Source organism: Portunus trituberculatus, chromosome 35 (genome assembly GCF_017591435.1).
Source record: "Portunus trituberculatus isolate SZX2019 chromosome 35, ASM1759143v1, whole genome shotgun sequence".
NCBI lineage: Eukaryota > Metazoa > Arthropoda > Malacostraca > Decapoda > Portunidae > Portunus > Portunus trituberculatus.
Genome location: NC_059289.1, coordinates 9,097,717 through 9,125,476, shown reverse-complemented (window position 1 = coordinate 9,125,476; position 27,760 = coordinate 9,097,717). Strand labels below are relative to the sequence as shown.

At 38.4% G+C, this 27,760-nt stretch overlaps 2 protein-coding genes across 10 annotated transcripts in view; one reads left to right on the top strand and one right to left on the bottom strand.

The window, feature by feature from the left end:
- Positions 1-501: 501 nt before the first annotated feature.
- Positions 502-9,754, bottom strand: LOC123513115 (rho GTPase-activating protein 19-like). 3 transcript variants are annotated; one of them, XM_045269992.1, is made up of 11 exons: positions 9,196-9,754; positions 7,372-7,515; positions 6,893-7,068; positions 6,432-6,641; positions 6,100-6,323; positions 5,760-5,846; positions 5,374-5,448; positions 4,740-5,000; positions 3,361-3,468; positions 2,636-3,190; positions 502-2,212 (listed from the first exon to the last, which is right to left on the bottom strand). In XM_045269992.1, exons 2-11 carry the CDS (start codon positions 7,512-7,514, stop codon positions 1,112-1,114), a joined length of 2,940 nt encoding a protein of 979 aa, XP_045125927.1. In that variant the 5' UTR covers position 7,515; positions 9,196-9,754; the 3' UTR covers positions 502-1,111. The 3 variants fall into 3 exon arrangements, with proteins under 3 accessions (XP_045125927.1, XP_045125928.1, XP_045125929.1); XM_045269993.1 differs by lacking the exon at positions 2,636-3,190; XM_045269994.1 differs by lacking the exons at positions 2,636-3,190; positions 3,361-3,468.
- LOC123513123 (protein TFG-like) overlaps positions 9,673-27,760 on the top strand; it is a 32,655-nt gene continuing 14,567 nt past the window's right edge. The window contains exons 1-12 of one of the 7 annotated variants that reach the window (XM_045270010.1): positions 9,884-10,060; positions 13,698-13,801; positions 14,607-14,741; positions 15,014-15,145; positions 18,928-19,039; positions 19,546-19,661; positions 19,869-20,010; positions 20,424-20,489; positions 21,114-21,302; positions 21,997-22,041; positions 22,705-22,822; positions 23,846-24,061. In XM_045270010.1, coding sequence (XP_045125945.1) covers positions 13,742-13,801; positions 14,607-14,741; positions 15,014-15,145; positions 18,928-19,039; positions 19,546-19,661; positions 19,869-20,010; positions 20,424-20,489; positions 21,114-21,302; positions 21,997-22,041; positions 22,705-22,822; positions 23,846-23,882 — 1,152 coding nt within the window. In that variant the 5' untranslated portion in view covers positions 9,884-10,060; positions 13,698-13,741 and the 3' untranslated portion in view covers positions 23,883-24,061. Of the gene's footprint in view, positions 10,061-13,697; positions 13,802-14,606; positions 14,742-15,013; positions 15,146-18,927; positions 19,040-19,545; positions 19,662-19,868; positions 20,011-20,423; positions 20,490-21,113; positions 21,303-21,996; positions 22,042-22,704; positions 22,823-23,845; positions 24,062-27,760 lie in introns of those variants that run through there. The other 6 variants (XM_045270007.1, XM_045270012.1, XM_045270011.1 and 3 more) reach the window with 6 other exon arrangements.

Below are 27,760 nucleotides of genomic sequence, written 5' to 3'. Positions count from 1 at the left end.
TTATTTGTGTAAAGTGTGTTTATTTGTTGTGATAATTTCTTCTAAATCTATAACCCAATGCCTTGATCATAGCTACCGCTATAATTTTTGTCAAAATAAATTTAAAGGTTCTTACATAATCTTTCCTTTATTCATAGTAAGTATTCATTGTAAGTAATTTAATTTTTCATTTATTTAATATTTTTTTCCTTTCCCTCGCATTACATTAGCACATGATAGCAGCTGAAAAGCAAAGGAGCGAAATATGTAAGCTAATTGTAAGTGACAATATCATATGACAGTGGTCTAAGGAGAGAAAGAGATTAAATTATATGTATTAGTACAGTGAATCTAGAAAGACGCTCAATACTTATTTGGTGACTTTTTGGTGATAATGTGCAATGTAAAGCAATGATCTGGAAGATGAGTGCCTGGCAGTAATGTACATGGAGAGAGAGAGAGAGAGAGAGAGAGAGAGAGAGAGAGAGAGAGAGAGAGAGAGAGGGGAGTTAATACATCCACTTTATCAGTCAAAAAATGTTTTCATTCCATGCCTTACAAATGTATATAAAAACTTATTTGTATCAATACAACAGCTACAATGAACATCCTGCAGGCAGGCAGGCAGGCTGGCTATTCCATCTCCTGTGATCCTCCTGCCAGTGAGGTGGAGGGTGCTCAAGAATAAACTTCAACACTTCAGGTGAATAAACTTTTCTTGCATTTTTATGTACAGATGTGGTTATAGAAGAAAAAAGTATTTACCAGGCAGACCTCATATGTTGTCTAGATAAAGCACCACACACACACACAAACACTCATATGAAGTTATCCAGACAAAGCACTACACACACACACAAACACACCCTCATATGAAGTTGTCCAGACAAAGCACTACACACACACACACACACACACACACACACACACACACACACACACACACACACACACACACACACGTTTGTGTGGGTATTGTACATTTGAATAAAGAAAGTATAACTAAAATTGTTAACTAAAATTGTTTTTGGTCAGAATCCCAACAGAGGCTGATAACAACTATAAGTCTTTTATAACAAAGTCATCTGCTAACTCATAACCTCTAAAACCTCTAACAAAATTTCTCCTGATCTCACAGGGATGTCTCAAAGATGACACCATGTGCACTGGGAGCAGCCTCAGTGTTGCTGGTCTCCCGCTGTGGCACAGGCGTTCCTTGCTTTGTCTTGAGTAGAGACTGACTGCGACCATCTGGGGAGCATGAATAAAGCCTTAAAGGTTGTTCACTATCAGTACAAACACTGTGACGCTTTGGTTTTGTATCACTTGATTGTGTTCTGCTGTCACCATTTCTATCTTTGGCCTGAGAGGGATCATGACCATCTAAACAATGTAAAAGTGATTCTGACAATTCTGAACTAGAGTACAAGTCATGAGCAGAATCCAGGGAGGAGAGAGATGCCTTGGAACACTGTCGTGAGGTGGTCTTACTTGGTGGCTGAGAGCTATCATATGCAGAATCATCATCTCCATTTTCACTGTCACTTTTACTTCCATAGGGGCTCTTCTCCTTAAAACCATTATCTTCATTGCCTTCATCTGCATATACTACAGACAAGTCAACCGGACTATCAGTGAGGATGCTGCGGCTGAGAAGATAACCCTTGAAGACACTGGAGAGAGACTCATTCAAATCATCGTTCTCTTCACACTCTCCCTCTGACTCTTCTTTTTCTTCTTCCTCAGGTTTGTGAAGGGACGTTGTTGAGGTGAGCTTAGTTGCCAACTGAGCGAGAGAAGTGGTGCTCAAGTGGCGGAAGAAGCTACCAAAGAGAGAGGTGGTGGAACTAGCAGAGCTTAGAGTGCATCGAAGAGATGAGGAACTCCAGCGGCTTGCCTTTGTCTCTCCACCCCCTGTGTGTAATCCTTCTTTAACCTTGTTACTGTTGTCATCTTCAAAATCAGCATCTGAGAGTTTTGCAAAGCAGTCTTGGGAGGAACTGTTCTGTATGGATGAATCTGTCTGAGTTGGTAGTGTTTTGGGAGAAGTGAGGAGTGCAGTTGGATTGGTGATGACAGGTGAAGTATGTATGTCCTCGGGAGTAGGCAAGTGATGCCTGATGCTTTGCAGTATTGGTGTTTGGGAGTTCTCCTCAGGGATGGCCACATTTGATAAACTTGATGAAGAGTTTATGATTATTGGACAGCGGCTTCTAGGGGTCATTATTACTCTCTGGAATAACAGATAAGAAAAAACCACCAATCAATCAGTTTTCAACAATAAACAAGGAGAGGCCGAGATGTGAAAAAGGCCAAATGTATGATTCTTCTCACGTATTCAAAAAATATCTTTAGTGGATGAAGAAAATTTTCAGAGGGTGTCAGATTGAATTATAATTACATAAAGCAGTGAAACAATGCAAACAAATCTTTCCACCACACTTTATAAATAATGATCTCTTAAGATGCATAATCTTCAAGATTGCAAATTAAAAATCATTAGCAGTTAGTTCATAAGCTGTTATGTGCATATGCAATGTTCTGGGGGAAAAAAGTTTAAGAAATGCTTTTGGTATTATAAGCAAATAGTTCAAGAAAACAAATCCACACTGAGTAAACGTTTTAAGTTTAAGGTACATGATAAAATAAATGGTACCTGGGGAATGCTGGCCTTCATTACAGCCTGAGAGATTGGAGAATGCACCTCCAGGGTGGGAGTGACTGGTGTTGATGTCAGACTAGCATTCCAAGGGGGAACACTCTCTTTGCCAACATCCAATACAGATGAGAGATTTGGAGTCTTGGGACATTCTGCTGGTGGGCTCTTGAAGGACTGATATGGGGAACATATTCCTCCATCTACTGTTTCACAAGTTGAATTCAGACAAGAGGAAGGAGTGGAAAAGTGGGACAGTGGCTCATTACCAGAGCAAGAGCAGTAGGCAGTGTTCATCTGAACCTGATTGTCTTTGTGCTTGGCTGATGAACCAGAGATTTGCTTTGTGGCTCCAAGACAAGAGGAGTTGGGATGAAATGCTGGGTGAACAATAGTAGAAATAAATGAATCAGTTGTGGTGGAGGAAGAAATGGAAAGATGGCTGCTGAAAGATGAAGATAGATCCTCAAGAGATTTAGCTTTGATTCGGCAAGGAAAGCTGAGCTCTGGGTTATGGTGGAACATTCGCAGTTCAGGTGACCTGGAGGAGGGACTCTGCAACACATGCTTGTCATTAGCAGGAGTGAATGAAATGCAAATTAAGCATGCTTTAAAGCTTATGCGGTTAACAAGGAGCACAATTTTTTTTATTCCACTTGTTCAGAAAATCAATTTCAACACAGCACACCAAAGGAATGTACATGTATCACCACCCATGAACTCACAGTTAGCAAATCTTCACTGTTGGTGCGTTTGACTTTAGTGTAGTCAAGAGAAGAGAAAGGTTGGCTTTTTAGCTTGGAGGGTTTCACTGTCTTGTGGAAAAGATGTTTCTGAAAAATTTTATGATGTAAACATTATATACAAGTTTTATTCCCTAATAGGAACAATTCAAAAATATCTAATATGTTCCAAAGAAAAACTAAAGCATGCAACATCATGCAAAAATTATTCTTCACATGCATTCATCTTAATATAAGTATTTCTTTAACCCCTTCACGCCGGATGTTAAAAAAGGCCGCCTGTATGATATACGGGTGGTAGTGCCCCGAGCTGGAAACTCGTGCAAGCTTGTCATACTTGTCGTCTTTGTGTATTATGCTGCTATTTTTTAGTTACTATATTGCCTTCGAAGAGGAAAGTGGACGCTTCTCTCTTGAGAGAGAGAGAGAGAGAGAGAGAGAGAGAGAGAGAGAGAGAGAGAGAGAGAGAGAGAGAGAGAGAGAGAGAGAGAGACATTTGCTAATATTTTAGACACAAGCGGGACACATGTACCTTATCTTTCAAGAGGAAGAGGGGGAGGGAGGGAGGGGAGGGAGGGTAGGGAGAGAGAGAGAGAGAGAGAGAGAGAGAGAGAGAGAGAGAGAGAGATTAGAAAATTTGTTGTTTTTGTATTTGTGTGTGTGTGTGTGTGTGTGTTTTCACGAATGTTACAAGGCGGGACTCCCGCATGTAACTTATCTTTCGAGAGGGAGAGGGGGAGGGAGGGAAAGGAGATGGGGAGGGAGGAAAGGGAGATGGGGAGGGAGGGAATGGAAAGAGAGAGAGAGAGAAAGAGAGAGAGAGAGAGAGATGGGAACAGTCTATGCCATTGGGTAATTTTAGACACAAGGCAGGACGCATGTAGCTTATCTTTAGTGATTGGTGGAGACAAGGATGGTGGGAGGAGCACTAGGATTTTAAGGACAGCATATGGCGTGTGTAGTTGGTATCCAACACATTATACGGGACAATTGAACTGAAGAAAGCTTAGAAAAAAAATATGACGCCTACGTAGGCGTCACCGTATATGCTACTGGGGCTTCATGACGCCTACATAGGCGTCACCGTATTGAAGGGGTTAATAATGCAAGTCCAGGCAAATAGCAATCTATGAGAACTTTGATTATAAACTTTCAAAATTAGAAATTATACTATTTCGTCTTTTGTCTTGATTTACTAATGCATAATTTAAATTTATAAACAAAAATATATTCTAATTTGTAAAGCTTTTAAGGAACATAACTCATTTGTAAACTGCTGCTTGCCAGTAAAGATCCTCAACTGCTGTATGCAGTTAGGGAAGCAAGATTATCTACCTGCAAGACATCCAACAACCCATTACCTTGATTGACTCCCCAAGCCTCCTGCCACGAGCCTCCTGCTTCTTATTTACACTCTGGTTGAGCTGTGGGGTGCCAAGACCACTGGCTGTGTTGAACTGCTTGATCAGCTTTCTCTTCTTGGCAGAATCTGGTAAGGCCTGCACATATGCATACAACTCTGCCAGAGCCACCTCTGTCACATCCTTGTCATTGGCCTGTGCAGTCAGTTCACGGTCAATGAAGGTGAATATTGTGTTGGCTGGGGCATCCATCAGTGATCGCTGTAAATAATCAGGCTTCAGTAAAATCTCACAGCTCATTTCTGAAGTTTTCATCAATACAAACCAGCACTTACTCTACTATGAAACAACAAAATCTTAGCAATACAAAAATGCAGGAGCTATTTGAATAACAAAATATAAGGAGGGTATAAGGACTCAAGGTTTAAGAAAAAAACAAATTATATATCTATATTTATCTCTCTCTCTCTCTCTATACACACACACACACACACACACACACACACACATATATATATATATATATATATATATATATATATATATATATATATATATATATATATATATATTCAGTATAATATTTGCTATCCCATTCACTTAGAGGTGCCAGCCTGGTAAAGTGCTTACTCACTTTAGATAGCTGATGATGCAGTTTCTTTTTATTATTCCAGTACTGCCTGACATCATATTCCAACTCCAAAGGAATCTTGGGAAGAAAATACAATTTGAATAAATGCACAATAATTCAAGAAGTAGTATTTAAATAAATGTGAATAAATTATATTAACTTTCCTGTAAAAATCAAGAGCTAGAAAAAGTGCTAGAAATACAAAGCTTTATGCTGGCAAAGTTTGGTTCATTGCAGCAATAACAGTAATATGGTTCTCAAAATGTTCTCCATTACTTTCCTCAATGTGGGAAGGTGAAAAGAATTGTGATGATGTGTTTTATGCCTACCTTGAAAATAATAAGGTTTAGTTACCTCCTACCCAACAGTCTGGCATTAATAAATATTACCTGAAAGAGATGTGGCACTTGTTCAATCATGAAGGCCACAGCTATGCTCAGTGGGCCTGAGAGGTACTGCAAGTCATTCGGAGTCATCTGTAACAAAGTATAACATGAATGTGTAATACTTATCTTTGCCATGTTTTATCTACTAAGCTTGAGTGTTTAATTTTAGTATAGTAACTTCATCCTGTACTTTCTATATTCATGTTGAAAATAAATTTTAGATAAATTGATGCAGCACAAATTTTTTTTTAGCTAATAAGGATGATAACTGTTTTAACTTTTCTATAGTGGAAGTGACAAATAAGAATCAACTGCATACAGACACCAATAAAGCTGCACACACCTTACGAGGGCAAAGGATGTGAGGGGCAAACATGGTACCAAGATTGATGGCTGACATGAGATTCTGTTTCTGATGAGATGCCACCCTGTGAAGCAAGATAAGGAGGTCGTGAAGCAGCTGGTAGTTCTCTGGCGGGAGCAACAGGAAGAGGAGACGCAGGGCCTTGATTTGTCGAGTGTGCACAGCTGCCTTCTGGGTGTGGCTCATGTGGGACTGCAGCATCTCTAACAAGAACAGGTACAGCCATCACACCCACCACACACTGCTTCTAGAGACATCCACTATAAATATTGTCTACTATACCAGAGAAAGGGAACAATTATGTATATTACCTGCTATCCTACAATGGATTGGATAGTGAGCCTCAGTGAGAAGTGGTTCTGGGAGGTCAGCCAGGAAACTCTTCAGAACAGAGGCACAGTCGTGTGGGGAATACATTCCACAGTCCAGGTTGAGATCTGCACCAGAGTTGAGTAAGTTTTTCAGTTCCTGCTGTCTGCTGAGACTTCCATTTTTACGAAACAAACCTTCCTGAATGATGTCTGAAAACAAAGTAAAATTAAATGTAAATAAGTTACCTCTTTTTCACATATAAATTGTATTGCAGCTTCTATGATTCATAACTGCAATAATAATTTATATTTTTCATGTCTTTCAAGTTCATAATACACAATCTTCAGACTCTACAGGTATATATACTGATTGTTGATAATGTACTCATACAAAGTTAATGCTAAAACTGTATGAAAGAAAGAAATACACTATGCAAAATATCCATTGCTGCAACACTCACTGTTTTCTTTGTTAAGGTAGTGTAGCACCTGGAACACTTGACAAACACCCTCCTGTGTGAGTGGTGCCCCTTCCATCACACCCTTGCTAGATACTGCTGCCCGACTCAGCTTCTTGATGAGGGGCGTCAGCTGCCATCGCCGACTTGTAGTGGTCTCGCTGAGGCGCCCGTCACACCTACACAGAAAAATATAATTCAACCTCTTCTTGTTGGAAGCTTCAAACAGTGTGGATGTGCCTGTATAAGGATCCCCATCCATGCAAGTTACTGCTTTAATAGAAATAATCTTGTGCCATGGGGAATAAATAATTCACTCAATCTGTATTATACATAGTTAGGTGAATGAATATATTAGGTGAATAAATATATTTGCAAGTGCACGTAGATATGCTTATAGACAAAAGTTCCAGAGACCTTCATTCCAGCTTGTGATTCTTTTGACACAAACATATATAAACACAACCTGCTAAGATACCCACTCATCTGTTGGCAGGTCAGTGGCAAAAGACAGGTGCATCTTGACCAGTGTATGGTACTGTGTGGGGTCCTCATGACGCAGACGCCACAACTGCTTCTGTATGCATCTATCGCTGTCCTCCGGCTGAATCTGTGCCAAACTCATGCTGCAAAAATCGTGAAGGTAAGGTTAAGATTAGTTAGGTCAAGTTAAGGTTTAGTTTAACATCTAACAGTGCTGTAATGTGAAATTAGTCAGTGTTCTGTGAATACAGATAATTGTTTGTCTTTTTGTTTTTGTTTTTCATGAATTAATTGCTGCTCATTCATTTTCTACCTTTTTTACTTTCCAAAGAGAGAGCACAGGCAGCAATGATATTCATGGGTGGGCATTAAATGATCTTGGTGACAATATCAGGTTCTTGATTACCGGACAAATATTTTCCCCTTATTATTAATTTATTGATACCACATAATTTTGGTTCTAAACTACACATAATTGATAGTTTTAGTGTTTTTGGAACATAAAGCATGCTGAGGTTTTAAACTTTCAAAATCAAATATGGTTATTGTACTTAAAACAGTATAAGTACTTTTCATTAGTTCAAGAAGAGGCACAATAAATATTGAATGTTTATTTCTTTCTGATAATCTTAAGCTAATTATGAAAATAAAGATTTGGATTTATCAATTTCTTTTCATTTGAACTATCAGTATCATTATCACTAGTATCAGAATTTTGCATTTAGCTATTGATTATATATATATAATTATCAGTTATTGGATATATTTTATCACTAGTTACCAATTATAGGTTATGGCTGTTAAAATTCTTATTAATGTAACACACTTGGTTTTTAACCTGAGGACACGTCCCCTATGGGAGGCGTTAGTAAACTCCAGGGGGGTACGATCCCTTGGGAAAAAGCAAGAATTTTTCAAATTATATTTGTCATTCTCTTAATGAAAGCATGGTCAAGTAATGAGAAGTTGAAAAGACAAAGTATTGTCCTTTTTATTTAAACTTTGGGAGAGAATTGTATCCATAGATGCAAGGGAGCATGGAGGGAAGGAAGAATTCTTGGAAGGGGGGTGCTAGTAAAAAGGTTAAGAACCACTGATCTATCAAGTATTGTAATATATATATATATATATATATATATATATATATATATATATATATATATATATATATATATCGTTTTCACACTCAGCTATGGTGATATCAAGTGTATTTTATGTATAATGATGCAAATGTTAATGTTTGACTACTTCAATAAATCCTCTAAAGCAAGGGTTCTCAACCTCTGATTTGCAAACACACAGGGGTTCACAAGATTCCCAGGCTGATCTAATAATATCCTTTGCAGTACCATTGCATATTGTGTTGGTGTCAGTCACTAAGTTAACATTATGTTTGATGTCAGATTACTGGGGGTTCGGATAGTTAGACCTATGACTCAGGGGGTTCTTGAGTTGAGAACCCCTGCTGTAAAGTATAAAGTATTAGTGGTATGCAGGACCTGGACTAAGAGTTTAATTAATAAAACTAACCACATCCTGACCTGAAATAAAGTACCACCTCTTAATGCATATACTATATATACTATTGCCGGTATGGAAGACATGAGCCATGCTTTTAATACACACGCATTTCTAGTACACATACAAGGCATTAATCTCAACCTTAAAATGTTCACACAATGTCTGGGACATTCATATCGACACCTCCCCCAACACACAGAAAGGCAGACAAACACAAATACGTAACCTCTAAAAACCGCTGTTACAACAACCACATCGAAAACAATAACAATAATATTCATGCTACCTGCAATAACCATTACCTTGTATGTCCTTTCGGCGATATCAAGTCCTGGTTCCTAGCTTGGACGACAAATATTAGTTGAAGAGATGATGTCAAGGATCACGGCAGCCCAGCAAAGTGACAACATTCGAATCGGGAGCGCATAGGAGAAAGCAGCACCCTCACTGGTCGCCTACCGCCCCTTCTCACCAATGGCAGCTCACCACACAAGCCGCTTGGAGGCATTACTATGCTACATGCAGCCAGCTTTGGCCCAGCTATCTTATAATAGTAATCATAATAAAAATGATGATGATGATGATGATAATAATAATAGTAATAATAATGATAATAATAATAATAATAAGGGCAACTGGTGCCCTCGAGGGGCCAATGTAGCCCCATAATTCGCATCTCAAGAGACAGCCCCATTACTTTCCATTCCCTTTGTTTATACCATTAGAAGTGCTTGTTCTCAAGTGGATCATGTATATCATATATTATAGAAAAAAAGACGGGAGTTTTCAATTATATATAAATTCGAGCCATTACTTTCTAACCAGTTTAAATATTTCTTTATTATATAGTGATGGTTGCAAATGTTCATGCAAAGAAAACAAAAAAACAAAATTTAAAGATAATTTAAGAGGCTCTTGAACAATAAACAGTGTTTGCCATGCCTTTAGGCAAGAGGTAGGTACCGAAGAGCGGCGCGCCCCGCCTCTTCCCCTGAATGGTGAATGCCAAACAAACATCAGCTGACGGCGACTGGACGGTGACGTTCACGTAGCCGATGCACGTCACTCCTGCTCGCTGGCTCTCTGTGGCCCTCCGCGCCTCTCTCCACGTAACTGACTGATCATCCACGTTCGCATCATCTGCATACACTGAACTGCAACGCTGCGGTAAGTAAAACTTTGTGTGCAGACCGATGTGTCCATTTGGCCATCGTAATGTCACTAGATTAGATAGTACCGTTATGAGTACTGGGTCAGGTTAGAAGCTTAAGAAATATAAAATCTCTCTCTCTCTCTCTCTCTCTCTCTCTCTCTCTCTCTCTCTCTCTCTCTCTCTCAGGAAATCTTTACTAAGGAATCCAAATTCGAAAGACCACAGGGTAATAGAGAGACTGTCTATATGAAAAAAGATTAAAGTAACCAAGCTTGAAATAAAAGAGTTGATGGCGGAATTAGATGAAGAGAAGGCAATTGGACCGGATGAAGTCTCAGGCCGAATATTAAAAGAATGTAAGAAGAACTAGCAAGTTCTATATACATCATAAAATGCTCAATAGAAAATGGAACAGTACCAGTAGAATGGAAAAGAGCTGAGGTGGTTCCCATATATAAGGAAGGAAGAACCTTTAAATTACAGATCAATATCACTAACTAGTATAATATGCAAGATGTGTGAAAAAGTAATAGAGAAACAATGGATCAAGTTTCTTGAAGACAACAAATTATTTTCAAATAGCCAATTTGGTTTTAGAAAAGGCCAGTCGTGTGTAACAAATTTACTGAGTTTCTACTCTAGAATAGTTGATAGAGTACAAGAGAGAGAGGGATGAGATGGATTGACTGTATTTATTTGGATTTTAAAAAGGCGTTTGATAAAGTAATAAAGAAAATGGAGGAGATAGGAAAAGAATTTGGGTATGAAATAAACAAAGAGAAAAGTAGAATAATAATATTTAACATGAAGGTAAGACCAGAAAATATTGAAAATATAGAAGTAAAAGATAAGTTTAGATATTTAGGAATCACTATAAATGACAGCATTAATTGCTTCAAAGTGCAGAAGGAGGAAATGTTAACAAAGGTGAGAAAGCTGGCCAATATGACGAGGAGCGTATTAGCGAGAAGTTGCTCAAGACTACTCATTGGAAAAACTTTTTGGAAGAGTGTGGCACTTCCCTCTATTTTATTTGGAAGTAGCATTATAGACTTTAATGAAATGGAAATTAGTAAGCTGCAGAGGATAGAAAATAGGGTCTTTCGGCAAATTTTAGGAGCACCAAGCTATACACCTATAGCAACCCTGAGGGGGGAAGTTGGAGCATCTAGTGTGAGTTCAAGAGTGAGGGAAGGGTAGCTAAAATATCTAAGATACCTACTGGTGGAAGGAAAAGTCTTGGTGAAAAGGGTAGCAGAAGAGTTGGTGGAGAGTAGGCAAGGAGCTAAAAGATCTGAGAGAATTAAGACTACTGAAAGCATGCATACAAAATGAAACAAAGGAAACAAATGAAACAAACTTAATGAAAACTAAGGACACACAGGCATGGCGAGAATCATTAAATGATAAAACTTGTGTAACTCTGTACGAAGAACACAGGAAGAAGATTGGAGGGCAAGATGAGGTATACACTAATGACATAGCATCAGATATCCTATTTAAATGTAGAACAAACACCCTAAAATTAAATGATAGGAAAAGATTTTCAAATGAAAGCACAGACTGTTGGCTGTGAAGTGTTGACAACAAAAATTTAGCCCACTTCCTTCTCTGGTCCCCTGCCTATGCCACAGAAAGACAGAAAAATAAAACATTACAGCAGCCATACCAGGAAAATACTGAAAAAAATAATAGGGGATCTGCTTTTTAATAATACAGACATACAAGAAACAAAAACAATTCAGCAAAAATTTTGGAATATAAGACAAAAGAAGATCAAGGAAATAGAAGATGATAACAGAAATCAATAAGTGAAAGAAGAAAAGACCCCGACAGCCAGAAAAATACGTCAGGGAGAGCTGATACAAAGGCATCTCTCCCGACCTATAACTCAACTCAACTCAAGTGCCACATGAAAGATTACTGTGCAAGTTAGAGGAGAAGGGTGGCTTAAAAGGAAGCACATTGAGATGGATGGAAAATTTTTTGAGGGGGAGAGAAATAAGGACAGTAGTTAAAGATATGAAATCCAAGTGGAGAGCAGTAGAAAGCGGAGTGCCACAGGGGTCAGTATTGGCGCCAATACTTTTTCTCATATATATAAATGACATGCCAGAGGGAGTGATCAGCTACATAAATCTGTTTGTGGATGATGTGAAACTGTGTAGAGTTATAAAGCAAAATGAGGATTGTGAAATAATGCAGGAAGACTTAAACAAGATCTGAAATGGAATAAAAAATGGGAGATGGAATTCAATGTGGACAAAAGCCATGTCATGGAAATGGGAAAGAGTGAAAGACGACCAGTGGGAATCTATAAGATAGGAGATGGAGTAGAACTAGAGAAAGTAAAAAAGGCAAAGGACTTGGGAGTGACGATGAAAGAAAACAATCAACCGATAAGCCATATTGATAGAATTTTCAGAGAGACATATAGTTTGCTAAGGAATATTGGATTAGCATTTCACTACATGGACAAAGAAATGATGAAGAAATTGATAAGTACTATAGTAAGACCCAGATTGGAATATGCAGGAGTTGTGTGGACCCCCCATGAAAAGAAACACATAAGTAAGTTGGAGAGACTACAAAAAATGGTTACAAGAATGGTTCTAGAATTTGAAGGGATGACATATAAGGATAGACTATGGATCTACCAACCCTGGAACAGAGAAGGGAAAGAGGGGATCTGATACAAGTTTATAAATTGATTAACGGAATGGATCGGGTGGATAATGAGAAACTGATTCTGAGAGAAGAATATGATGTTAGAAGCACAAGATTGCATAGTAAAAAACTGAGGAAGGGAAGATGTCTGAGAGATGTTAAAAAATATAGTTTCCCGTAAAGATGCGTTGAGACTTGGAACAGTTTGAGTGAGAAAGTGGTGTCAGCAAAGAGTGTGCATAGCTTTAAAGAAAAATTGGATAAGTGTAGATATGGAGATGGGGCCACATGAGTGTAAAGCCCAGGCCCTGTAAAACTACAACTAGGTAAATACACTGGAGATTTTTCTCTCAACGCACAGAAGACTTCTGGAAGAGGCCAACTAGGCCTGTGGCTTCAGTTCTGTGGATCATAGAAAGTAAGTCTTACTGTCAGGTGGCCATTATGGTCATGGTTGGTATTTTCAATTGTTGTAGTATAATCCCATTTTTGTCTTTGATACTTTCACACCCTAACCAGTTTTGATACTTTCATAACCTGACCAGTATTCTTTAAAAATCCAACACAGAATCAGGGAGGCTATTCCAGCTGTTCACTATGATGTAAAATGTGTATTCCTGATGTCCATTACTTATGATAATGATAAATATTATAACTGATGAAGCAGTTGTTACTCTAGAAATATACATACAATGGGTTTGAGGAGATGCTTATTACTAGACCTAAGGTTTAGCTAGACAGAGGAATTACCTGTCAATGATTCAATAATATTATAACACATTTGCAATAATGAACACTACATTGAAACAAATTATTTCCAGTGTCATGCTTGAAGGAAAAATGTGTGATGGATGGATTGAACCATACTATCAGATATGTATTTGTGAAAGTGTAGATTATAACATGATCCTAAATCTTTTATTTCTGTCTTCTTTGAAATCTAGTATGTAAAATGACACTAAATCTTTTATTCCTTTATTACAGGTTGGAGATTAGAGTGAAAGAAGGAAGGAATAGCAGTGAGCAGGATGAGTGGTGCTGGCAGCAGTGACAGCGGCCTGGACCTGTCTGGCAAACTCATCATTAAGGTGTGGTTTTAAACAAGCAAACATACACATACACACACAATATTGCACCAATTTTCAAGGGAGGTAATAAAGAAGAACCACTGAACTACAGACCAGTGTCCCTAACAAGCATGGTTGCAGAAATACTGGAAAAATTGTTAAAGAAAGATGGATACAACAGTTAGGAGAGTCACATACATTGACTGAATGACAATTTGGTTTCAGAAGTGAAAGATCTTGTGTCACAAACTTATTGAGTTTCTACAGGAAAGCAATAGATATAATTCGGGAGAGGGACAGATAGGCAGTGTGTGTCTACTGCTTGGATATAAAAAAAAAATGCTTTTGATAAAGTACTGCATTGGAGATTGCTATAGAAAATTAAAAACATCGGTGGTTTACAGGGAAAAGTACTGGATTGGATAACAGACTTCTTAAAAGACAGAAGAATGAGAACATTGATAAAAGGTGAAGAATCAAAATGGTGTAGAGTTATAAGTGGAGTTCCATAGGGAACAATACTGGCACCAGTAATGTTTATGTGTTTATATTAATGATATGGTAGACGAGATGGACAGTTATATAAGCTCATTGGCAGATGATGCAAGATAAAACAAGTGGAAAATGACATGGTTTGTGAAATACTACAGAAACACAACTAGGTAAATACAACTTGGTAAATACACAAACACACACACGTAAGAGTATGCATATTGTATGACATGTAATGTTTTGATATAAGAAGCTAAGGATTCTAGTAAACATTTTCAACATACAGTGTTTGATTCTTAAGCAATAGCTGCATGCTCCAATAATGTGGTTTCAGGCTCAGCTGGGGAATGACATTAGGCGCATTCCTATACACAATGAAGATATGACTTATGACGAGCTGATACTAATGATGCAGCGTGTCTTCCGTGGCTCACTCTCTCCTGATGATGACATCACACTCAAATATAAAGTATGTATGTTTACCTTGTGGCATATTCATGTCTTGTAATGTATTTCTTTTATTATTATAATTTTTCCCTTCATTTCTGCTATACCATAACACTTGACAGAATATTGGAGTAGAGGTGGTTTATTGTTTTTCCCTTATAGACTAAATTGACACAGCTATAGAATACATACTTTGTTGATTGAAGAGCAGTGATAACAGTTTAGCATGTAAGCTTAATGGCAAGCTAATTCATGTATTTTCAAGTACTCCTTGTCATGATGTCACTGTTACAGGATGAAGATGGGGATCTGGTGACAATCTTTGACAGCTCTGACTTAGCCTTTGCCATACAGTGTAGCCGGATCCTGAAGCTCACCATCCTTCTGAATGGCCAGCAAAGCAATGCCAAGGAACCACAATTACCAGTAAGTATAGCAACTTAGAGAAAGCTGCAAGAAGCCACCAGGTTTATACCTGGCACTCTCTCTATGAAATGTGCCTACCTATTTCCACCTGCCACCCTCATCCATAAATTTGCCTAATCTTCTTTTTAAGCTCTCTGATTTCTCAGTACTAACAGCCTGATTACTGGTTTTATCTATGAGGTTTGGTCTTCATCAGTTATGGTGATAATTTTGATCTTTGATGCTTGTCAAGGTTTGTACTCGAGTGTAGAGGAATACAGTTGCTTAGGTGTGTTGAATTTAGAGTGGTGTTCTTGTATATACTCAAGTATTTAAGTGTAGATCTTCATAGGCTACCCTAGAAATATCACTGCACTACCATTTTCTTTCAGATTCCCAAAGTTCCATTTATCTGTCAATTATTTATTCCTTCCTTTTGTTCATATATGAAGTACATAAGGATTAAAGTGTACACTACTTTGATAAGTTATATTTGCATGTCATTGTATTTCTTGTTTCTATGTATTAATAAGTATTTCAAATTATCTCTGCATGGTTATTTTGATTACTTAAGAGATAAGTTTCCTTTAATAGATTAGAGACCTACAACAATGCATGCCATTTCATTGCAATCAGGGAGTCTTCTTCATGCATTTTATTTTGCTGTATGATGTGGGCTTAAGAAAAGATTCCTGAGAAGATAGTTAGTTGTGCAGTGATGATGAAATGGATCTGCTTAATAAGATAAGAAGAATGTATGTATAGTGCAAGCTCTGAAGGCTGACGTGCGCACAGACAACTGGCTGAGTGGTGCAGATTCTACCTTAGAATCATCAAGAAATTCTGTCCAGCATGTAGCACTTTTGCCAATGCCAGTATGAACCTTACAAAGCTAGTCTGGAATAGTTTGTTGATTATTTTCAAAATCACATGATAATGTAACTTTTGTAAGTAGTGATGAACTTAACACCATGTTAGGCCTGAAGTGGTGTAACTCATAGAATAATTTCTCCACTAGGTTTGATGGTATAAACCCAGTTTCTAGTGTAGTAGCCTCTACTAAGCAAAGAATCCTTAGTGTAGTAACTAAGATTTTTTACCCATTGAAATTAATTAGCTCTGTTGTAACTGGCCCTCAGCAGGCTACCGCATAGAGCTGCTTACCTTTAACACTCTGTTACTGTACTTATGTACTTATGTCCTGCAAGGTCAAGGACAACCAAGTGACCAAGGCTAGTGGATTCTTCCATGGGGCATTCACAAATGCAGGTCAAAACTAATTACATTTATTGATTATCATATAAGCAAGCATAACAATTACACATAAAAACAAATCTTAAAACAACATGACCACATTTCCCTCTGATAATCTTCACTGTACTCTACTCAACTCCAACTACAGTTTCTTTACATCCTCAGTAACTCATCTTAAGCTCTCATGACATTTAGCACAACAACACGTCATACATCTGACACCAGTAACCTTAAAACACCACTACACCATTAATTCAGTGATCACTACATACGAAGGATCTCAAAAATTAACTTAAAATAATACAGTATACATCACAAGATCAAAAGGCACCTAAGAAAATACTCTTAAGTATTACTCACAAATGTAACAAAGCAGAGGAGACCAACCCAAGGCTTCATGATGTGAAGCTCACACCAGAGTGTTTAGAGGTAGAATCTATCTTCCTCCTTCTCTCCTCATCTCACCTGTTGCTCTGCTTATATATGCTACCATGACATTTAATTTTTTTGTGTGTACTGTGACCATTGTTACATTTCAATTCACCACTAGATCACATGTTTCTGATTCACCCTATTTTTCCTTTATTCTCTGAATTCCCTCAGGTACTTTTCATAGCATGCATACATTTTATTGTCCACAGGGTTATATGCCTCTGATTTGCCATGATTTTTGTTCCTCAGTTATTTTTCATAGCCCACTGGATTCCCTTGTAGCATGCATACTTTTTATTGTATTTCTCAATCCTTTTTAAAGATATCTGATTACCACATCCAAGATTTATGACACTCCCTTAGTTCTCATATATTTATGTCATGACTTCTTGTTTGTCAGTTATCCTTTGGTCTATTGTATTTCTCAAATCTTTTAGAGACATCCAATTACTGCATTTAAGATTTATGATATTCCCTTAGTTCTCATATACATGTCTCATATTTTCTTTTTGGCAGCTATCCCTTTGTTACGGAGAGTTTACACTGCCATACCAAGATCTTTTGTGGGGATCCTGTTTGTTAATCACTGACAGTCTGTGTTTAACACTCATCTCTACTGAGGCCTTGTCTGGCTTGCCGTAGGCCTCCCTTGCCTCACGACAGCTCGTTTGTCATGTACACTCAACCCTCGATTTGCCGGACTAAAAGGGGGAAAGGCTTGTCCGGGAATGGCAAATGTCCGGCAATGGAAAATGTCCTACCCTATACAGGTTGAACCCCGCTTTAACGGCACGCGATTTACCGGAATCCCATGTTTAACGGCAAAAATTTCCGGTGGGAACATAGTGTTGTCTTTAACGGCATTTCGGCACCTGCACCAGCTGTACCAGGAAGTTGGAAAATAAATCAGACGTTTTTTGTTCAGAAAAACAAAACTGAGGGAGAAGAAAGAGACTTTGCACCAGATGTGGAAGACAAGAGAAAGAAAAATAAAAGAAAGGCAGGATCAGGAAGAATAGAAGTAACAGGAGGTGCCGAGGCAAAGGCAAAACCTCCGACGACCATCATCATCATCATCATCATCATCTCACCACGTGGGGCCGTAACACATGCCAATGCCGCCGACACACATCTGTATTGTTTTTTTTATTAGCATTTACCTTACTGTAGATATATTGATGGTAGATATCTGATCCCGTGTGGTCTAGTGGCGGCTTCAGTAGTTTAGCTGTACGCTTGGTTACTTTCTTTGGTGGGTTTTTGGGTGGCATCGTTGTGAAGAAGAGGTGTATCCACGACAAGCACGTAAGCACAACACTCGTGTGACGCGGCAGACTTGTTTACAGTCCAGTACTAGACGTGTATGTCCGCCCGCGCTGCCATCTATAGTGCCCGATTTGCGAACTTTGTCTGGCGCGGTAGTTTGAAATCGACTTGTCCCGGACTTTTTTTTTTTTTTTTTTTTTTTTTTTTTTTTCCACAGACTCTTGTCCGGCAAATCCGAAATCCGGCAAATGGAGGTCCGGCAAATCGAGGGTTGAGTGTATGCTAAAGTACTTCTTCAGGAACTCTGGAAATTGAGTATGAGTTGAGATAAAGGACAAGAAGTGCTATTAGAATTGAAGTTAAAGTTCCAGAGTTGGCTCCTCAGGTCAGCTCAGGTGTAGGTTGGGAAGCTTTGCTTTTATTTCAGTGCTTCCCTGATGTTGTTTCTTATCTTTTTACTCTGTTCTGTTCACCAAGTTCTTCTGCTGACTTCCTCTCTTCTTTCACATTTCATACACTATTTCCTTCTTATCTTGTATCTTTTGATTGTCAAAATTGATTATTCTATCATATTAACTTCCTTCATAAAGCCGAAAGTTGATTTAATTCAATTATCTTTTATTTGTTGTTGCACATTGCTGTCATTTTCTTCCACATACTTCATATAATTTAGTTGGTTTTGCTGCTAAGTAATTGGTTCACTGAGTTGTCTGGGGAGCCCAACTAAGCCATTACTAGGTCAGGTGTTGTGTTCATTGAGTTGTATACTTGTATCTTATTCTACACTGTTCCTTTTGTCTCCATCTTCTAATTTTGGTAATGTGAAATAATGAACATCACTTTGTACCCAGACTTCTGCTGTGAGACAAGAGCTGCGTGCCATACGAGACAGAGTGACAGCCTTGCTTGATGCCCTGGCGGTGTGTCCTGAAACCGCTCCCAAGGCAACTCCAGACAGTGCAGGTTTGAAAGACCACTTTTAAAATCTAGGTTTGACTTTTCATATTATGAGAGGAGAAAGAAAAGAAACAAACAACCTGTCTTTTAGAGTATGAAATGGTATCCTGTAACTTGTTTTAATTAGGATACAAGAAAATTGTAATTTATCTATTTTATTGAAAAATCTTCATTGTGAATTTCGATATTGAGCATTTGTTTGTGGGATGTCATTATTGTTTTTTTTTATTATTTACTTATTTATTTTTTTACATAATTGGACAAATATTCTGTCTACCTCTCTAATGCAAGAGCTAATTAGTCTTCTCAACCATTTATCTCTTCCTCTGGTAAACTGTTTCTGTATTTTCTCTGTCCTAATGTTTAAAACTTTCTGGAGAAAGGTTTCAAGACACCTATCCTCCAATTTTAATTGATGGTTTTGGCCTTTCTTTTACTACTGACACTCTCTGTGAACACTATGTTTTCACTTTTTTTCCCCTTTTACATAAAAAAGTGACATCTTTTTACAGGAGTGAACAGCAGCAACAGTTGCAATACAGCAGGCACAGCATCTCCTGCTCCTCCTGTCAAGCCACTGACTATCTCATCCAAAGAGTTTGACCCACTTCAGTCTGCTGAGCTACAGGTTAGACAATGTTATTCTCTTTTACAAGTATGCTGGTAGTATTATCAGTTTGGTTCTTAGAGGAGGAGTGTCTTGAATTCTGAAGGCCAGTGAATATCACTGTGTTTGAAGTCACACTTTCAGTTCCACAGAAGTTAATGCTGGCTTTTAATCACAATTTTGTGTTGCTATAAATTCATGGTTTGATATTTGTCTCTTAATAAATAGCAACAAGCAGTTCAGCAGCCTCCACAGCAGCAGCCTTCCCAGCAGCAACCTCTGCCACCACCACCAGTTATGTCAGCCAGTCAACCACAGTCAGGCCTTCCCACTCAGACAACAACTTCTTCCACTCCCAGTCATAGTGACAGTAAGTCTTCTTATTCTCACAACAACTTTTTTCCTAATAGGGAAAGCCATGAATATGTAAATTAAAAGAATTTAATGCTTTCTACACCAAATGTATATAGATATAATGTATGAACCAGAATGACTGATAGCATAGCCATTTATGTAATATGTAGGTCTGCTTGCTTCTTGCAGCATTCCTTATAGTCTTCATAGAATTTCAAGTTGTTCTTATAAGTAAGGTTAAGAAGGAAAAGATTAGAGGCAGGACTTACAGTTAAAAAGTTGACACTGATAGGGTTAAGATCAGAGTTAAGAAGATGTGTGAGTCACACTGGACCAGCTTTTACCCAACTTGTATTGTTAGTAGTCCTTACTTGATCAGTATATGTAGCTTATTGAAGCTCATTTGCTCTACATCTGAATTTGTTTTAGTGGAAACCAACCTTGGGGATCCAAGTGTGCATCAAGACATCATGTCCTCTTTTGGGTTATCAGAAGGTATTGTTGGCGATGAGCTGCATGTGCTGCCCTGACCAAAGCATCTGCTGTATTGTATGATGAATAATAACAATTACTGTCTAGTTACTCCAGTATTTATGCAGGCCTGAGCCACTTCATGCCTCATAAAGTCATGAAGCAAAGACTGCTTTAAATTATCATTGGTATGCATTAAAAATCTACCATGCCATGAAAAGTAGTATACAGTTTAACTCATTGATGAGTACATAATTTATGCTTCTTGTGCTTATGTTCACTTGAGCAGATAAGGCAGGTACTAACACAAAGCTATGTAACAAGCAACTTGCCATTCAGAGTTACATTCATTCTATTAGCAGTGACTTTCTTCACACTTTTAATTGTCTTACCATTATCTTTATTCATTCTTAGTTTTCTCATTTTACACAGTCTTCCAGAATTCTTATCCAATTGTTTTCATCCTTTTTTTATTTATTTATTTATTTATTTATTTTATTATTTTTTTTTTTAATCAGCCCCAAGTGCAGCTGTATCATGTATAGGTAACAGCTGACTTAGCTCATTTACAACAGCTTTCATATTGAAAATGGAAAAAAAAGTAATGCATGAAAAAAATAATCATTATATGATATCATGGTTTTGTAGGTGAAGGAGGTTTGAGCTCCAGCTCTTCACAAGTCGATGGCAACACAGCTGTCACCAGCACCTCTGCACCAGCCTCCTATCACCCATCACCTCAGCAGCAGCCTCCTGTACCACAGTCACAGCCTTCTCAACCCAAGCCCGTGCAGCCACCACAGCAACCACAGCCCAGCTATGCAAACTATACCACTGGTAAGATATCCTATTCTTTTTAATGAAAATCTATGCATCCAAGCAAAAATTTACAGGAGTTTCATAATTTGGTAAGTAATACTAAAATGTTCATAGAAAAAAGCTTTGTAAATCAAGCTGCTTTAGTACTTGGTAATAGCTTGGTGTGCATTCATAAAAATGTAGTGTATGACAGTGTAAGCTTTGGTTCTGGATACAGTGTGCATTGATTCATGGGAAGTGAATGCAAAGAGAATGAGGTAAGCAACCACACTATTATAGTTCTTCTGATAATCAGTTTAGCAGACAACCTACATAATGATGATTCAGTGTATGTACTGAAATAAGCATGTTAATATGTGATATTAATTACGGAAGTTGTAAAAATGTGCCTATGTAAGGTTATTTTGTGGAATGCAGGAAATGTTAGTTTGTTGATCAATGTAAGAAGTAATTTAGTATTTCTAGACCTAAGCAGGCATGTAGCAGAGTTGTAATGAAAGTGAATCCTCTGAGTGTTGTGGCCTAAGCTGTTCTGTTGTTCTGTTGTTGCTGTGAGTTGTGTTCCTCTATTGTTCTTTGGCTCACTCTGCTTGGAGATTTGGATTAGAAAAGTGCTTTTGATTTTTTTTTTCCTTATTATGCTTAAAGTTGCTGGTTTAAGTTATGAATGGATGAATTGTTTTAAGTTTTATTTTTTCATGTTTTCCTTCAGTTCCAGTTTCTGCCCCTCAACAAGGACGTTATTCTCATTATCAAGGTAATTTGTTTTCTAATTATCACTATTATTACATTCCTTGCTCTCTTAGTAGTGAAACGGTGCTATTGATAACTCGGCTTACAGGTGGCTCTCTCCAGACAGTGTTTCATAAGGTGGGACTTTGTATGTAGTGAATCAGTGCTGACATTTCCTTTCACATTTTGTTTTCATGTATAAATGCCTCATTATTATTTCATAGTTGTCTCTTAATGAAAATAATTATTTCCCATCCTCCCAAACACCCCTACATCTTCCCAAATATTCTTACACCCTCCCTAACACTTCCTACACCCTCCTAAACATTTACTACACCTTCCCAAACACTTTGCATTTTTCTAAACACTTGTACATCCTCCCAAATACTGTTACACCCTTCCAAACAATTGTATTCCTCCTAGATTAGCAAAGTGACACAGGTTCATGATCAGTCTAGAACCCCCAGTAACTTCTCATTGCCACTCTTGAACAAAGATTGTTTGCGTTCCTATTTGTGTTAATAATGTATGTACGTACAGCCATGTGTGTTCTTTCGTTTTGTAGCTTGTATTCAGCAAACACAGGATAGGTACTTAACGTGATGGTCAAAGTAGGTACTAAGAATAAAGTCATCTCTTTTAAGTTAATCCTTTATGTAAGTAGTATTGTAATTTTTGTAATTAACAGGTCAGCATTATGGAAGTACTGGCACAGAGGTGAGTGTTGGGGCTCCCACCACTGCCACCAGCACCTCACAACCGCACACCTCCCAGCAGTACTATCCAGGCTACATGCAGTACCCGGGGTGAGGAATATACTTGTTTTACTTGGTGTAGTTTACTTGTGCAATTAAGAGACCATGTCTGATGGCCATGGTGGTTCACTGCTACTCCTAGCCCTTTTATCCCTATCTCTTAAGGTCACCTGAAATTTAATTGAAAATACTGTTATTGTGATCTGAAAGTATGAGAAATGATCAAGAGGTCTGTTTGAAGTAAGGCATGTGTGCATGGAGGGTAAATGTAGGCATTCTTGTGTCTGCAATTGGCCTGGAGCTATCTGGAGTTTAGTAGGATAGTCGAGAAGACTATGTATCTCTTCCCACCAGCGCCCAATGAGGCTAAGAGTGTGAACAATGTGTGTATGAGTACAGTGGTGCTTTGGAATACAAACTTAATCCATTCAAAATTTTGTTCTTACTCCAAAGCATCAAAATACATATATTCTTATGGAAGAAATTATAATTCGTTCCAAACCACCTCCCAAGACCAAAAAATTTGTATTTTTCACCAAATTTCTTACTTTTTGCATACTGTTACTATATATACTACTACCACTATCATGCTATAACTATAAAAGATAGGAAAATAAAGCAGGAAGTAAGCAAAATTTAATATAATGAAAATTTAACTTCTCGTGGTCAGAAACAAGTGTCACCACATCCTCCTCATATGACTCCATCAAGCCAGCAGCACACACTCTTATATAAGCCAATAAGTTTTCTTTGATATATTGCACTCATTGTGGAAAATAAATCAGGGAAGTAAAGAAATTGTAATATGAAAATTCAACTTCTTCGCGGTCAGAAACAAGCGTCAACACATCCTCCTCAGCTGACTCCATCAAGCCAGTACTATGCACTCTTATCTAAACCAATATTGAGATAAAAATAACGATTCCAATATTGTCATGCATCATAATGTTTCTGAACTGCTGACTTATCCATGGAAATACCCGTATATCTTATATCTCACCACGAAATACATGAAAAATTCTAAAATACAGCATACTGACATAAGTGCTCTCACCATCCTCACGCTTGGCCAAGGCCGCCTGGAGAACAAGGCCGGTCCACATCCCTGTGACGTCATGTCCCTACGATCTATCCCGCTCACCGCTCGCAGTTGGCTATGGTGTTTACCAGTGACCTGCAACTCGTCTCCCATCATTCCCCTAATGTTTATAGCTTACTAACCTGTTGTTTTCTCACTTTTAAGCTTACAAAATGTAATGTGTTATGTTATAATGAAGATATTTAGTACTGCACTTACATCTTCATTTCCTTTTCTCTCTTTTCATACCCAGTAAGCTCGTACACACACACACACACACACACACACACACACACACACACACACACACACACACACACACACACACACACACACATTATTGTAGAACCAAACGCTCAAGGATAGGTTATCAAATATTAAATGAAAAGTTCTTTAGAAATACATAGTACATTTTATAAATAACTATTCGATCCATCACAAGTCTATACAATTGCTTTGTATAGAGAAAACTCTAGTAATAAGCAGTAATATAATATTGATAGTAACAATAATGATAATAATAATAATAATAATAATAATAATAATAAAATAATTATATTAGTAATAATAAAATAATTATATTAATGATAATAAAAATAATAAGGTAACTAGTAACATAATCCTAATAATCTTCTAGCAAAGCCACATAGCCTGAATAAAGACAAACTTAGTGTATAATTTTCATTTCAAAGCTTGGATTATCACAGAATGCTTGGATAGGTAATTGCACTCAATTAAGGTACATGTGTAGGATTGATTCAATTATTGAAGTTCAAGATCACCTAAATCCTTCACTTTTTTCCAACACTTGGATAGTCTTACCTAAGGCTCTGTGGTACATCAAAGCTCCTCAAGACACACCTTCTACCAATAAATATTAATATTCACAAATCTTTACCTATTTTAAGCATCTTATACATGTATTTAATTACAGTTAATGTATTATTTTTGAAGATTTAAGTTAGTAGCTTTTACTCATAATGTAGTCAGTATAAACAAATTTCATAATAAGGTAGGTAATAAATTTGTATCTTTTCTTTAATTTTTAAATAGTATCTTTCCTGTTATTGTCCCACCTCTAATTTTCTGATTTTTCTATTGTATTTGATTTTCTTTATCTTAGGTTAGGATAAGTTAGGTTAGGTTAGGTTAGGTTAACTAATTTTCTAACCTAACCTATCTTAAACTAACCTAAAATTAGTGGTGGGGCAATAACAGGAAAGTACCCAATTCGTAACTTAGCAAGTAGATCATGCAAAACAACAAATACCTGTATAGTGCTTACCCTGCTGTGATGAGTTGGAGTGAAATGCTTCCTCCTGATGGCTTGTAACCATTTCCTCCGAAGCTCAGGCTGTTGAGGGAATCGGTATACACTCACTCTTGGACCAGTTTTGTAATTGCCTTTGCAGTAAGGTACACAGCAAGTAGAAGGCATTGTCACAAGTAATTTTATAATGGAAAGTAAGTCGTGCGAAGCGTGTTCTCCAGGCAGCCTTGAGCGTACCCCACCGCTGTCCATTCAAAACTAACTGAGGGAAAAACCGGTAGCCGATTGTCGGATGATGAAGTATCAGGAGACCCGCAAAACTGTGACCTGGCCTTGTCTCCAGGCGGCCTGGCTTGGCGCCCTCACACCTACACAAACATATCCTTGTAAAAGCTGATACATGATTGGCTAAGTGTCCACCATCTTGAAAACAATGGGCCAATGACAGGCCTTGATATATGACAGGTAGCCTCAAGCATACACAAACTGTGCAGCATAAAAGGAGTGCGGCTTTTGAAAGCACCACAATCATACCTGATGGGCTCTAACGCAAGAGCCATGATCGTGCCTGACAGGCTATAAGGGTTAAGGCTTTTAATTCATGAACAGGATACAGGGGATCCTCGCAATTCCACGGTGTTAGGGTGGTTTTTCATCGGTCGAATCAGCGTTTATTCGAATCGTGAAGCAATCTTTCCCATAAGATACTTAAGAATTAGGGAGGATAGGGACAACCTCCAGCCTAGACCACCCAAACCTCACTATAACCTCTAAAAAACACTAACTTAGACTAAATCAGTACTATTAAAGGCTTAATTATATCTAACTTTTTTTTTATTAAACACACTAGGGTGCTGTACAATACATTTTTGGAAATAAAAACACTTGCAGCAGTCTCATGATACTTGTCCCTGTTCTTCCAAATTGATGATACTGTTGATCTAGGGACACCCATTTGTGCTGCAACCACACTGTGAGCTGTACCTGCCTCACACTTTCTTATAAGCTCAAGCTTATCTTTGAAAGGCAGGAAATTATGCTTCTTAGGGCTGGGGCTGGAGGTGGCTTTGCGCGGAATAGTCTAAGCGGTATGGGGGCAGGAGGTGGAACAGCAGAGCGTGGCCTGCATGGACAACGCCTGGGGCGAGAGAGACGCAGAGGAAGCAACACACAGGCAGTGTTGCCAGATTTTCCTAATGAAAAGTAGCAGAAGCATGCTTGAAAAGTAGCGGATTTCACCACAATGTAGCCCAATACAAAAAACTACTACATATTATTTTAACTACTATGTTTTGTACTTACCGCTATCTGCTCACATTTCTTTCCATGGGGTTAGGGGGAGAGGAGTGGAGTCCTCTTTCATGATGTACCATTTTTTCCATAAGTTTTCTCTGGCTTATATATGTGTATATATATATATATTGTTACGTACACGCCACGGCTGCGGTTAACTGCTACAGCTCACTAGAGTGTTATTCTGGCAAAATCGCCAACTTTGTTACGGTCAGTACAGTGGGGATTATAAAACACTCCACAGAGTCCCCACTACTATAACTCACAGCCGCCGTAACCCTCAGGTTCTTTCAAGGTCGCCAACAGTGTATAATTTCCCCCACTGTAAGGGAATCTCCTCAGCAACTCCTTCTCCTCCTGTACCCAACCAAGTAGAATTTATAAATGGTATATGCTATGTGTAACAGGGCGAGGCCTTAATACCCCCTAGAGAAACCGCCCACAAAGACAATTCCACCCACTTCTCTATGAAGTATTAATGCCTCTCCACACGCCTTGTCCACAGACGGTGATGAATCACAGACTGTGACAACACGCGCAGTATATTACTATACTATCCTATTACGACAAGTGCTTCCTAACACCTGTCAGACTGACATCCCTAGCCTACTACTACTGCAATATATGATGTGTACAGCACATCCGGTGGTGTACACACAAGCCCAGACACCACATACGGGTGACAACAGCTATACACGGAGTCCAGATACTCGTCACAGACAAGTCTGGCGGACAACAACTACGCACCACTGGCCGACATGAAGCCTCTCAGCATTCAATAGTGTGCGTGGCTACTACCACTACAAAACAGTATACTACTGATACTACACCAACAATGGTGGGGGCACACAGCCGCCCACCAAACCACACTGGTGACCACGGCCACCTACAAAACGACAATCAGGACGAGACAGTAACGTGTCTCTCCGCGTCACCACTCACAAGAGGGGAGGAACGCAAAAACACGGGAAATGCAGCCAACCCTGCTACACTTCCCTTGGAACAACAAGCAGACACACAAAATGGTGGAAACAAAGAGAGGGTTGTTGGCCGCACAGCGGAACAGCGACAACCCGCGCTTGGACGGCCAGGGCTACACATATAATATAATTAAATAAAGGGGGGAAATAATGCGGTGGCCCTCACAATATATATATATATATATATATATATATATTGTGATGGGCACCGTCTTAATCCCCTTTATTTGTTATTTCATTATATGTGAAGCCTATGGCCACCCATCGCGGGCCCCTCGGGCGGTTCTGTTGAGCAGACAACCCGCCTCCCTCTCCCTGCTTCTCGTTGCGAGCGGGACTCAGTACCGGCCAGTCTTCAGCGGAGTTAA